The sequence below is a fragment of the Cyrtonyx montezumae genome, unplaced genomic scaffold, assembly GCF_038088225.1.
Source record: "Cyrtonyx montezumae isolate F1298 unplaced genomic scaffold, pur_monq_1.0 scaffold_2, whole genome shotgun sequence".
NCBI classification, from domain to species: domain Eukaryota; kingdom Metazoa; phylum Chordata; class Aves; order Galliformes; family Odontophoridae; genus Cyrtonyx; species Cyrtonyx montezumae.
The window spans coordinates 14,340,222-14,355,266 of NW_027071936.1; the positions used below are offsets into that span (position 1 = coordinate 14,340,222).

At 43.0% G+C, this 15,045-nt stretch overlaps 1 protein-coding gene across 1 annotated transcript in view; it reads right to left on the minus strand.

The window, feature by feature from the left end:
- The window catches only part of FRAS1 (Fraser extracellular matrix complex subunit 1), a 166,212-nt gene extending 153,444 nt beyond the window's left edge, over positions 1-12,768 (minus strand). The window contains exons 1-2 of the mRNA XM_065736478.1: positions 12,688-12,768; positions 9,569-9,600 (exon numbers count right to left, since the gene is read on the minus strand). Coding sequence (XP_065592550.1) covers positions 9,569-9,600; positions 12,688-12,745 — 90 coding nt within the window. The 5' untranslated portion in view covers positions 12,746-12,768. The remainder of the gene's footprint in view (positions 1-9,568; positions 9,601-12,687) is intronic.
- Positions 12,769-15,045: the final 2,277 nt, after the last annotated feature.

Here is a 15,045-nt window from a genome sequence, read left to right on the forward strand (position 1 = left end):
TTCTCTGGAGACCATAAAAATGTATAGCAAATTTCTACTGGTCCAAGGCACTCATTTCAAATGCAAGTTATTTCTCAAACTACTGAAAAAAAAACTCTAGCCCAAAAGACCTTGGCATGACGTCCAATGTCATTCAAAAGAAAACATCATGGTTGAGATATAAACCTATGATGACTGATACTAAACAGAAATTGAAAGCACTGACAGAACGCATAGCTGCTGGAGAAACAAGCACTCTCAGCTTTTAAAAACTGCAGCAGTGTTCACAGCATCTTTCTCAAATTCCATACACGACCGCTTCCCTCCAGCTGAATACCAACACTAGAAGGCAACAGCTCAAGTTCACAGATCACAGCAGTTTGCCATGAGACTTGCCCAGGGTATAGAGCAACACACAGAATACACATCCATATACAGGAAGTTGAAAAAACATTTTGTGCACATCAGGGCCATTGCTTGCTCCCGTGTGCCACAACAGAGAGCACAAACATTTAAAGCTGTTTTCCGAAAGGGATTTGTTCTTAAAGCAGGAAAGCCAGACCGAACTGCCATCTCCCTTCAGGGAGAGGCAATTCTCTACCCACCATCTGCCGTGAGTGGGATATGTCTACATATACAGTACATGTGCAGGGCATGCAGGGATCACAGAGACACAGTCATCTCCTACCCTGTATACCAACAAGAAAGGCATATGAAAAAATCAACACTGCATCACAGGGATTGGCAAGCATGCATGCAGGGGCGGGTAGATACTGACAAAACAGTGAGACTGAAAACAGATCCTCCCCATCTTTAAGCTCCAAGCAAGCGAGCTTAAGTCACTCTTGGTAGGCTCCTTTTTAACAATGCCCTTCCATATTTCTTTCTCATTTCTTTTCTAACACAAAATATGAACCACACACGTTCAGATTTCTTTTTCTTTGCTCCAGCCTTCTGTCTTCATTTTCTCACTCCTAAAGGTGCTAATATACACACGTATTCACAGTGTCAACTCGACTTCTGTAAAATCCTGTCTGGGAATAATTAAAGCTATATTGACTTTGTGGTTAAGTTCAAAGACCTTAATAAGTCATCTAGAGAACATTAACGTTATATCCCAGGAATATCATTACAGATTTTTCAGTAGGCCATAAAAGCTATAAGATAACTGTCTCCAGAGCTGTGGCCTACTGGCTGATCTCCGCCGCTAACAATTATTGGGCTGAGGAGAAGGGAAATCAGTTTTTCAATGAGTTGCCATTTACGACTCCAGAAAGAAAGATGAAAAGCAAGTGCTGACTGTTGAAATATAAAATCAAATTGTAGCACATTTTGCCCACAGAATGATAAAATGAAATCTCTTCTAGAGAAGCACTCACTCCTGACCTGAGTATCCTCTTGAATCTTCTGCTTGTGGCACTGTAGCACTGCATTCACCCACTCCCAGCCTGCTCTTTGCTTCCTGTAACCCTGCTCAAGTGATAACCACCAGTGGTGGTTGTGATGGCTGCATCTCATTTCAGCAGATGACCATCAGTTGGATGTGACTGGTTTTGACAGTGATAAATGGCCCCAAGTGGATCTGTGGGAAACAATGTAAGAGCCAAGGGGTAACTTAAGGCTGTGTGCTCACCTAACCACAGCACTGGTCAATGTCTCTCAGGTCAAGCTGGAAGCATGTCCAACTCGCACCACTTCTGGCAAAAACAGACAGCAGTTCGTGAGCAGTAAACAAATATGGCTATGAATCAACCATCTTATCCCATAAATACTGCACAGCCCAAGAGCCCCTCGAGATCTCCTGCAAGGCAGTGAGCTGCCCAACAGATCTTATCCTCATTAGGGACACATCTCAAGGTTACACCTGCTGCACAGGTTCTTTCTGCCTGGATGCCAGGAGGTTCCTTGACATTACAGATCATCAGTAAAAGACTAACAGCTTACTAAGCTTTGTAAGCTCTACTAGGATTATATCCTTGATTGGTAGTGCACATATAATCCCTCAGATAAAAACCACTGACCAAGACTGGGACTGGGATATAGACACACCTAGGCTTCTTATCTTTTTGGGACAAGGAGCCTAAAAACCTCAAGGGCAGGGTCTCCCAGATGAGTGTATTTAACCCTATCCTCTTATATGGTAAAAAACAACTAGACTGTGCCTTCTCAAATCTAGTTAAGTCACTGCCTTATTTATGATTAAGCTGTGTCAAATTACTATTTCATAACAATAAATATATTGCTGCTTCTCTTTTATGAGTGTGTACTTGTATTTACAACAGGCACACAGTTCAGTCACTGCCAGACACAAAGGCAAGCCTCAAACACACCGAGATGTTCATAAACCTATACAATACCAACCCAAGTGAACAGAACTGCTTTGCACCCAAACTGTAGGCACATTCCAGTGTTTCACAAAGAACAGCATCAGCTTCTGTCTTCACACACTGACAGATCATAACACAACTAAAGATTTGATGACTATCATTTTCCAGCTCCACTTTCATCACACAGCCCATTATGAAGATAACATTTTTTTTTCACCCAGCATTTTTACCAGCTGCAGGACACTGCCTCCAGCTACAAAGCTGGCACTTACAGCCCCAGAGCTTTCACAGCAAGGCCCAGGTTAAGCATACATTCCAATACCACAGAGCTTCTTGCCTGTGCCAGCTCAATTAGAAAATGCATTTGAGACAGGTCCACAGGTGACATAAGCTGTCACCTTTCTATAGCTTCCTACATTGTTTTGCTGTCCACAACTTCCCATTCAAAAGCACTGCATGCATTTTCCACCAGCAGAAACTCTTTCCTGTAACTTCCTTTAACAATTAACTGGACACTCTAAGCCATACTCTAAAGAGAAAATAAACAGGAACCTTGATCAAAGTTTGGAGAAGGTCAAGGAGAGGGAAGGAATGAGCAAACACAACCTGATATAGTAACGTAGTGAAATAAAACAGGAATTCTTCACGTGGGGAATTAAGGAAGAAAAAAACTAAATGAGAAGTTACAAGGACTCACTTGCTAAAGAAGACTCTTCCAGCGTCTTTAGAGAGTTAAAAGACAAAATGATTTGTGAAATTCATAAATGACTAGTAACTGTTGAATTGTTGCAGTGGTAAATGAACCTTTGAGAAATCCAACATCTGCCAAGGCTTTGGTGCATAGAGCCTATAACTGTGACATTAAACGTTAATCATCTACTTAAAGACCACATTTGTGGATGAATAGCTGCCATCCAGGAAGATCACTGAAATGGAAAACACTGAACAGGACAGCTCAGTAAGGACTCCAAACTCCAAACACAGCTGATCCAAAACTGCCTCCCACAATACAAAGATGAAAGCATAAGCCTTCTGCCAGCGCATGCAAACAAGAACATGACAACCAGCAGATGCTCAGTAGTTGCAAGGTAAAAAAACACAAGCTGTAGAAAGCCCAGTGTCTCCAATAGCCTCAAAAAAAAAAAAAAAAAAAACCACAGAACTAGCTTTAAGCTTAATAATATGACCACATTTCTTTTGTTTCTTCTCTGCACACTTCAGAGAGAGCTGCAAGGCATCCATTTCGCAGCACACAACGACATAAGCTTTGCTTCTGCTGCATCGAGTTAGATGTTAAGGCAAAAACACCAGCACCACCACTCTGTAGCGTCTTGGCGGAAAGAGACATCACTCCCTCAGAGAGTGGACTGCAGGACACGAGTCCCTGTGCTACTCCTCTTGGAGACTGCTTTTAGTCTCCTTTTGGAGACTGTATCTAATACAAGACAGTGCATAAGCAGCTGTTAACAGTGCCAGTGGCCTAGAAATTTGTCATTCATTGCAGAAGACCGTTCAGTTGCCACTGGTGTTGGTTACTGGTTTCTTCACGTAGACAAGCACGTGCAAAGTACACTATTTACCACACCACTCATTTCTGATACGTTAGTACCTTGACAGTACCACTGAAACACAAAAGCCCCTCTAAGGCATGGCTCATAGACAGCTCGGAGTCAGAAGCAGAGCCTTCCATCTGAAGCTTAACTTCTCTCTCCTACCAGTTTGGCAGAAGTGTAGTGCCAGCAGAGCCTTCCTGCTTTTCAGGAGAAACTTACAGTAACTTTCCAGGACTTCACTGCAGGAGTTGTTAATCGAGGGGATAATCACACCATGGTGTTAGAGCTCCACAATTGCTTTTCAGGGGTAAAAAATGAAAAGCAACTAAAAAAGGGACTGATGTGCAAGCTATGTTGATCACCTTTATATAATACATCATATTCCTTACACCAACATAAAATACATAAATAGATTCTGAGGTTCTAACTCTATGCTGTTTATTATTGAGAACAAGTTCCGTTTCAAGATCCTACAAATAAAACAAACAGTAACACTGGATGATACCAGCGCTCAGCTATGCTGCTAGCATTCTTTCCCTTGTAAAAGTGGTGTTTATAGTCCTAGCCAAAAAAAATTGCACGTCTTATAGTGAAGTGGTTTTCATATTGAAAAGAATTATTACATCATACTAAAACGTGTGCCTTGATCCACCAAGTAGTAACTCTTAACTGAAGAAGAGACGAGATTTCAGTACATCCCCAGGAGAAAACTATTCATCTTACATCCAAGCTTTTTAACTCGTGCCATAAAAAAAACCATGGAGCCTACCCACATTCCCCCATATTATGCTATTATTATCAGGAACACAAAGAACATGAGCAGCACACGTATTATTAAAAAAAAAAAACAACCAACCACACAACACTTTTCAAGTAGGTACTTTCATCTTTATTTTCCATCTTCAGTTCATCTCAGCACTCTGAAATCCCTGAGGAAGGCATTTCCTACGTAAGAAGTGTCTCATTAATAAACCTGAATGACATACAATTCATGTAAAACGAGAGGTATATTTTCCATCACCTTGCACTTCCATTCACAGCCATATCATGCAAGGATAAATTGGATATTATGCAATACACATAAAACATTATTTACTGTTATGCACTTGCCTGATGATGTGAGAGGCTAGACAACAGCACTGCAGAATGAGAACCCTGATAGACCAAATTCACCCCCCAGCTCTGGCCTCTCCATAGCTACCTGAGAGAGTGACGACATCTAATTCGATCTGCTCAATAAATAAAGATTATCATAGGGCATCATTCAGATCTTAACTCTGCAAGAATAAGAACATGCAACAGCAGGGAAAAAACTACCACAACCTCATAAGTCTCCCACACAACTCATGACCTCCTTAACACTCATGACAAAAAGGTCATCTGCAGAAAAGCAAATTGGAAGTGCTGACTGCTCCGAGAGGAACCCCAGCAAAAAGAGCAACAGAGCACTCTGTAAAACACTCATCTGAACATTACACAGCAGAGATTCATGCTGCTGTAAACTAGAGTTTATAGCTACAGAATATTACTTGCATGTTATAAACAGGAGTTTATAGTTCTGTTCTCAAGAGGAGCTGAGGATGTAACCCACAGGCTAAGTAGGAGCAATTAAAACACATTTTTTTAATCAGCGATTTTCACCATCTTAAAAGTTACTAAGAAAATTTTCAACTGTTATCACTGATTCTCATTTTATTTTTCCAGTATTAACTTGGTATCCTTCTAAAAAAAAAAATTTAAAAAGAGGTTGCTACCCCGTCATTGCTACTCTAATTTCTTCTGTTTCCTAAACAGAAGTTGTCTTCATCTTATAAAGTTGTATTCTAAGTAGTCAATTTATTTAGAATAGAAGCTATTCAGAATGGGATGTATTACTTCATGTTTGAAGAAACATTTTCTAATTATACCTGCCCTTTCACAAGGTACAGATGGAAATAGTGGGGAAAAAAAAAAGGCAACTTGATATCAGACTTCCTTTAGAGTTTACGTAACAACACACCTAAGCAAGTTCAGGATTTTTATGCTTATCTTTTTTGTTCCTATTGACAAAAAAATCTTCTTATGAACATATTAAAAACACATTATATGTAGTCAGTCAGGCCAGAACACTTCAAACTGTTTTCACAAACTTTGTAACATGCAGCAATAACAACATCACATGCATTCTTCTTCAGACCCTGGCAACTGAGAAGAAAAGATCAAGCAAGAAGTCTTCCTCTAACTACACTAGTCATTGAAGTAAATTAAATAAACTAAGCATAATCCTAATTTAAAGAAAAACCTTTGGACCTATGCAGAGGAAGTGGTCACAAACTGAGGCATAGCACGTTCCTCACAAATGTGCACGGGAACTTCTTCACAGTGCAGTGACGGAGCAGTGGCACAGCTGCACAGAGAGGTGGAGGAATCTCCATCTCTGGAGGCGTCCAAGGCCCGCCTGGACGCCTACCTGTGCAACCTGGGCTAGGGAGCTGCTCAGACAGGGGGCTGGACTCTGTTCTCTAGAGGTCCCTTCCAACCCCTACAGTTCTGTGACCTGTTGTGCAAGAGGCTGATTCTTGCTCATTCATCTTCTATGTCCGTACTTTTCTCCTATTTTGTTCTAATGTCTTCCTCTATTGTTCCAGCCCTTTGCCATGGTTTCAAGAATGTTACCACTAGATCATCAGCTCAACCTGTGGTTTAATTAAAACACAGCTGATCAAAGTTGTAATTATACAACAAATGTTTGAGAACCTGTGATTTTTATGAACAGAATGATTAAAAGCTCAGCTATCAGAAGAGCTACTACACAGTCTCTTCCCTTCTCTGGAAAAAGCACAATTGCTAAACTAAGTCTCTTCTTTCAAAACATTAAGTCAGTTAAGAACTTCAACCTTCAACCCCATTTTAGAGTTAGGCTTTTAAATGAAAATGGAAAAATAAATTTTCGGTAGAAGCACACGTAAAGTAGAATTTACTGTGGAAGGTTAGGGCTTTTTATTCCTTATTGTTGTGATTTCCATTCAAACTTCAAGATTAAAACCGTATTACACTTCAAGAGAAGCTGCTGCTTTAACACGTATAGCACTTGTCTAATACTGTATCTGGAAACTTGCAAATCAGTCCATCAGCGTAGAAATTCACCCATCACCAGCAGCTATTGCAACAAACCATAACCACGTTTTAACAAAAACAGAAATAAAAGTTGACTGGACATGCTCAGCTAATCTGTCCTTCGCTATTGCAAAGCTTAGCAGATAGAAAGTGTAATTCATGAAACCACGCTTGTCTTCTAACCCAAGTAATACCTTAAATCGTGACCCTATTCTTCCCCTTTCATCCCGCTGAAAACCATCCTTGGCATAAGCTAAAAGGAAGAACAATGCTGATGGACTTCACCAATACCTCCTCCAAACTTGTTCCTTCACCAGAGCACAACAGTCTCCTCATCCCCACCAACACCGTCCTCCAGCTAAGAACAACCCACAGTGTGTAGTTTCTTCTCTGCTAAACAAAGGACGCAGCTGTGCTTGCTGTATGGACCTCAAAACTCTCTCAAAGATTAACAAAGAGGGAATAACAGAAGCCTCCTCAACACAGTTGGGAACAAAACATAAAGATATGTTTTTCCTCAGAGGAAATGCATGAATAGAAGTTGACCCTTGATACACAATCAGCTAACTCAGTCAAGCAAGATGCAGAATGCTCTCCTCAATGTTAAGGATTCAAGTGCAATAGTGGCACTCACTATATGTGAATGCTTGATTCATGCTCTAAAGATTTCTCAAGTGATTTCAAGAGCCTGCATTTGCTGCAGAGGGAAAACAGCCATGTGACATAAAGCAAGACCTGCAGCAAGTCCTATAACAACATAACAGCAGCTCACTTACAGTTACTTGTCTATGACACATGAAAAGAAACAAAAATAAATAAATAAAAAGAAACCCTGAGTAGTATGAGGCTGAAAGGAAAAAAAAAAAAGGTTTCTAACCATAATTTAAGGAAGTTTCTGCAGATGTATTTGCAGGGAGAAGTGAACAACTCTTTCAGTGCCACGGGCACACTGCAGTGCAGTCACTGCAGGCAACAGCCATCAGGTGAGGCTGCAAAGTTTGACTTGACATCTCCTTGTCATTCAGAAAAGATGTCTTCTCTGTGAGTAAACACACAGCATAAGTAAAGGCACATTCCTCCTCCACAACAGATACTATCAAGATAATATCCTCAGTCTGTAGGTTTGCCCAGCACTGGCATTTCTTCAATGAAGACATTTCTTTATAAGCAACTTCCTACGATCATACACAAACACTAAAACCACAAAGTTATTCCCTAACATACCCTGCTCCCCTCTGGGCATGCAGCAGCATCACTAGTGAGGAATTCTACACCTGTGTTCCAACTCAGAGAACAGATGAGAATCTCACACAGTCCCAGACTAGGACAGTGTCTGCTCTTGCAAACAGCTCTATAAAGTCAAGGGTACTGCAAGCAAATTCTTTAAATAAGACATAGGTAATGCAAGATATCCCATAGTCTTCATGTACAAACTTTATGTTAGGATATCAAGATCTGCACCAGCCTTTCAAACACAGCTGAAAGAGAAGAGTAGGGAAAGAGCATCAGAACAATAGAAGCACAGAAAGCAAAAAAATTGTGAATGACATCAGTAAGAACTGCCCGCAGTAAGCTGCTCTGCTTAAAAAAGAGTGTTCTGTAATACAGTTTATTAAGAGCCCAGATGCTTTCCAATTGCTTTTAAAAGACTGAAGCTACACATCCCATTTCTCACAGAAGCAAACTCATTTGGCCTGATAGGCTTCCCCCAAACCACCCACACAAAACATCCACCCCCAACAACTGGCCCCCACGTTTCCCTCTTAGGGCGACAAGACTTCCTAGACCAAGGGTCCAGGACAGAAAGTCAAAATCCATACAATGGTCACATGTACTTCACACACAGCATGTGTCCAACAGCTAAAGATCACAAGAAACACTCTAGGTTTTTTTGGGACACTGCTACAAGCTGCCTCCCAGACTAGAGCAACCAATCTCTGAGCAAATCAGCTGCAGGACCAGAGGTTGGAACAGAAACAATCCAGAAAAGCAAGCTTTTAGCCCATTTTCTTTGAGCCCGAAGTACCTATGCAAAGAGGAAAAGTGTTACAGAACACAGCAGTTTTTCAAGAAGCACAGATTTCTATTTATGAAGTTATTCACTGAGTATGTACATACAGAGGAAGACTACAAAACAAAACACTTTGGGTTTAGAAAGAAGAGTCGAGGTACGTGTTACTTACCATAGTTAGCTGAAAGAAAAATAATTTGTTCAAGTGCCATGATTAATACCCCGTTAATTTAAGGCAAAAAAAATAACAACTAAACACAGAATGTACCTAACATTACCGAGACAATTTAGAAAAGACTATTCTGTCCTGCTTAGGACTGCATGCTTAAAATCTGTATCTTCCAGGAGCCATAAAATCTCACACAAATAAAGAGATGGAGAATGGTTGGTTTCGCTAAGACCTAGTGAGAATTCTGACTGCCCTGAGGGAAGAACTTATTTTGCCATTGTTCTCCCTGAAGGACGAAGACTCACAGCTCTGCGACCAGCTATAATATCACCCATCCCTAGTGGAAGAGGTGACTAAATCAACAGTCAGACTCAAGTTCAACAGCACCTTCTAGACCACTTCAACCAGCATTAATATATTTCAGGTTACCTACCTCAAACAACAAGCCTTGATAGACACAGGCACCTGCAGGACAAAACCAGAAAATAGGTTACAATCAAGAAACCATCAACCACCACCACTTCCCAGTCATACAAGCGGAGCCTCACAACCCAGTAAACATGAGGCAGAATATAGTGCATTGAAACTGGGGGACACATTAATCTCAAAAGGACCAAACCACACCGTCACCAAGCAGAAGATTTTTCTTTTTGATCAGGCCAATCCATTCCCACAATAACCTTACAACCTTCTCAGATGGGAGACAAAATCCAACATCTGGTGCCACTCAGGTGATGGGGGAAATCTTATCTCCCTTGGCTGCCGTAACAGCTGCCTCCTCTAAGATAGAAATTCTCACAACATACACATAAGATGCAGCTTATGATTGTATTTTTACCATGATTGATGTCCTGAGCTCTCCATGAAATACAGGGAGCCACTGCTCTTCAAGGGCAAAATACAACTCTTAAAACTGCAGTTATGTGGTTACATGGCATTTAATTTGCATGCTAAAGAGCAGACTCATCTCTGCGCTGTTATAATCATAGATTATAAATCCCTTTACCATTTACAGGAGAAACAAATAAGCACACAAATATCCACATAAAAACATTGTGAATCTGAGAAGAGCTGGCATGAATTCCTGCTACTAAATCACTCCACGTGCAATGAGACACATTTCCCCTATCAACAGGCTCACACACTCCTGTGTCCTCCAGGCTTCTCACTACCAACACCACTGGATGAGGGGAAGCATCTCCAAGCAAGCGATAGGGAGATGTGCACCCAATTCAAGCACATTTGATATGCTGTACTTCAATTAATCAAATAAGAAGTTAGAAAAGAAAACCACGAGTAAGTTGAATGACAGTTTTTCCATTTATTTTCTGGGAAGCTGCCATTCTCAAACAACAGTATGTATCTGTCTATTGAAAATGTGACAAGAATCTGAAATCAGAAGCAACCCAAGAAATTGAAAAGATGAAAAGCTGCCTCAAGGGACCACCCAGACAACTAAGAAACCCCTTGTCAGAGAGTGTTTCCCCCTTCCCCCCTGACAAAAGAAAAAAAGCAGATTAAACAAATTTGTACAGAAAACCTTGGAGCTACATTGCTTCAGATCAAGAGCTCCTCCTCTGAGCCAGTCCTCAGCTGAGCAACAAGAGACTGCAAAGGCACCACCAGGAATTACTTTCCTTCGACAAGAAGACGAGCCACAAGAGCCTAGTCGTGCTTCCTTCAAACCCAGCAGGAAGTTTTCTGCCCATGCTGACAACAGACAAATCGAGCCCTGTCTTTCTCATACTCACTGAGTGCAGAAGAGAGCTGCATGCTGAAACACTGAGTTGCATGGTGCCACTTGCAGCACCCTGAGCTACATGGTTAGCCACCTGGCATTTGGAAAACAAGCCCTGCATTTTCCTAGTGGTGTCAAGGGATTTGAGCCCAACTAAGACTACCTACAATTACCTGTTCATTCATTCACTTGAATCTCATAGCAACTCAGGATAAACTTAGTGAAATCTCAACTTCATGATGCTGCATTTGCTTTCTGGAAATAGCGGTTACCTTCTTGCCGCTCCACACTCTCCCCTGAGAAGAGGTAATTTCAAAGTTCATCATCCTATTGCACCTCAAAATTCAGCGCAAAACACTACAAAGTCACTCACGACCGGAAGGCACATGAGAAATCATACTCAACACCAATTATTTAACTCTTTTCAAGAGTAAAACATCCAAGCTTTCACTGTCCTTCCTTTTTTGGTAACTTAACAACTACAGTTCCTTAAAAGAGCCAAAACAATGATTTAAAATCCTGAAAGGTGAACTATTGTGTTGAAGCCCACACTAAGGACCTGAAGTCCTTAAAAAAAATAAAAAAAAGTGTGGGACGGGGAAGAGAAAAAAGAAAAAAACCCAAACCCACCAGCATTTCCCATTTCAATTACTTATTGCATGTAGGGCCCTCTGTGCCTAGCCTTGTGAATACCTTGCAAGAGAGCAGTCGTGTGCCAAGGATCTCATCGTGTCTACAGCACAGAGCAAGGCACGGAATGAGAGCAGCTGCCTGAACAGCATGTGTACTGCCTCCACTGCACTCTGCACACAGGCTCACCTCAACCCACGTGCAAGCACAAAGACAGAGCTTGCTTCTTGCTCTCTCTGTTAAAGGCGCATTTCGCTCCCTCACCAGTTACAAAGGAGGACACTCAGAGACAAAAGATCTTTACAAGGCTTGATAAATCCTCAGTTTCACGTGCATCCTAACTTTTTACTCTTGTTGTTCTCAGTTATTCCTATTGTTCCAACATCCCACCCAGCAGCTCTGCCCCGAGCCCAGGGCCTCGCAACACACGTTAAACAATAACGTCCTTTGCAGCATCCCAGTTTTCCATGCAACTCCACATCATTGGTTGCAAAACTGATCCTAAAGAGCCCCCAAAGATCAGTGCCTTTCATAAATGGAATGAGCGAGGGAAGAAACCCCCAAACTTTCTGTGTAGTTGTTGGGCACACAGGATACAGGCGGTTGATGGGGGGTGGTAACTAGCGTCACACCGGGAGCTGCATTTTGAGAACAAACCTGCAAAATCACAGCACAACGAGCCGCGCTGCACTCCCAAACCTGAGACAGCCATAAGGTCAGTGCTGTGCTGACAGCTGCCATCAGATCACCGCACGGAGCCTCGCACTGCTCCTCACAAAATACAGAACGCCATAAAAAAAACATATATTGTATTTTAACGTGACCTAAGAAACCAACGCTCAACGCCGTGAGCACGCTTCGAGGCGAGAAGTTGCACCTCACCCCTCTCAAGCGAGCAGCAGCGATGCCTGTATCCCGCTCTCCCCCTCCACAAGACGGTCTCACGGTGCCGCTCTCCGCCACCACCTGCGACGAGCAGCGGGACAGGCAGCTCCCAGCTCTGTCCCCTTAAAAACCCTCCTCGGAATAACCCGCCCGCAGCTCGGCGGCAATGCCCTCCCCACCGCCCCAAAATGGCGGGGGGGCGAAACGAAAGCCCCGGGGAAAGGCGGCAGGGGGCTTCTCCTCAGCGCTACGTCCTTCCCCGGCGCTGGGATGGGGCCCGCGGCGGGGCAGCGACTCACCTGAAGCGGAGGCGGCCAGCGCGGCGCCGAGCAGGCACAGCGGCAGCCAGGCGCCCATGGCCGGCCGCGAGCGAGGGAGAGCAGCGCGCTGCGGGGAGGGAAGGCGGCGCCGCAGATCGGGTCCCGCCGCCCCTCGGCAGGTGCCGGGGCTGCGCCTCGCCGCTAAACTTTCCCGCAGACAAAGCGGCCCCGCTCCGCAGCCCGCCCGCCTCTCCTCGCTCCCCCCCCGCCCCCGGCGCTGAGCGGCGCGGGGTGAGGAGCACACGCGCCCGGGCGTGGGGCTGAGCTTCGCCGCCGCCTCCGCCCCCGGCACCGCGGGGCTGCACTGTGACACGTCGTGGGGTAGCGCCTCAGCTCGGGTCGGATGAAAGCTCTGTTAACATAGAACAGCATCGCCCCTACACGAGGAGGCTGTGAGCCGAGTCGGTTCATTGCTAAGGACCTACTTCATAGCAGGATGATCAGCGAGCAGATTGTCTGTGTGTTTTGGTTTGTTTTTTTAACCCTCCTGCTTGCTTTCGACGCAGCTGGTCCGATTAAACGCGACTAAGGCCAGCTAATGTAATAGCAAGTCCTCACGGTAACTCCATCTGCTCAATCCTCATCACTTCCTAATGAACACTGCCGCTCTGAACTCAGGAGTTCGAGGTCATTTTTCTTTTCAGGGCTGGATGCCATTCATTACTGTAACAACTCCAGCAACAAATATGAGGAATAAGATGTACAGCATGGCACTGATCCAAGTTTCAAGCAGCAGTCTGCACGATGAGATTGATCTTGTCGCTGCTTTACCCCGTTAGTGCTCATTAGCTGGTAGCAGGAACTACTTAACACAAAAAGTTGGAGCAGAGAGACATCGCATCTACCAGCGCACACATATAAGTGCTACCTAAACAAATACTTCATTTTAATTTAGAACACTGTAAAATGATTAAGGGAGTGAACACATGGGCCTTAATTCCCTCTTAGTTAATCAAATAAAAATCAGGACAGCTTAAATGAACTCACAGGAGTGTGAACCAGGAAAGGCAGGTGGAAATAGTTAAGAGCCAGGCATTCAGTGCCCATTAACTTTATAGCTGTGCAAAGCCCTAGAGGTTCCTGTCATGTAGAGGCACTTCTGTACCAGGTGCACATTTAACAAAACAACCAAATAGACCATTTCTGGCTGCTTGCTGTGCTCATTTTCTGTTAACCAGCAGCATAAACAAGGCAACCAAACACTGTCAATATTTTCTTGCTATATAACCACCTTCCCCAAATGCACAGCATCTTTCAAATTACTGCTGCAGTCTGCCTGTAAGCTTTGAATCAGATGAGAATCAGATGAAGCTATGCAGAAATGCAGCCTCTGACATACTTCAGTATTTCAGTCAGTGTAGGAGAAAAGCTCCAGGACAACGTAGTCTAGCAATAAATAAGGTGGCTTATGACAGACTTCACTGCAAAAACCAGTAGAAAACAAGATAGTCTATCAACTGTTCATGCTCTTGGTGAGTTTTTTATTCAAACCAATGCAATAAAATAAGCAGAGTCTTGCTTTTGTATGTGCTATAGAAAGAAATGGTCAGGAAAAAAAAATGATTACTAAGGCACGCCAACAATATTTGGAAAATCAATCTGTTAACCTTCTGCTTTTGCATGTACTTTCCATCGCTGTGCTCAACTGCATGCTACTATGTTTTGTTCTGCTGTGTCTACTGCTCTTATTTTCATTCTATCAATTTTTCCCCCCCATCTCCAGAGTGAGTGCTAACCTGCTAATTGTTTCCAGGCCTCTACCTAGCTTCTCTAATTTTTCCAGCTTTCTTCCATTAGATCTTACAAGGGCAGCTCACAGTTGCTGATTCACCTGTGGAGTGACCAGATTTTGCTCCTTTGGCAAAAAATAAAATAAAATAAAATGGTGTTTTCTACGCTTCAACTGCCATTAAAAAAAGGGGGACGAGAAAGTCAGATTTACTATCACTTCTTGTACTTCACATGTTCTTAGCCATATCTACTCATACTCCTATGCCCACAATCTCTAGCTCCCCTGATCTGAAACATTTTGCTCCCTTCTGCATCCTGAGCCTTACTACTACACTAAAGCCCTTAAACTTTTAAGGAAACCAAAGGGTTTGAAAAAATTCAGAACTGAAAGCCAATGAAGGCAGCTCCTTCAGGTGCATATGACCAGTCCACAGGCAAGAGAAGCTGAAGATCCAAGCTGAGCAAAAGAACAAACATGACCCTTGAACAAGTCAACACCTACACAAATCTACTCTGCATTCCCAGGCAACATACAAGAGCAAAGATTTAAGTCTACTTCTTTCCATCTCACCAATGTATATACAGCATGAAGGAAAGTACTTGAGT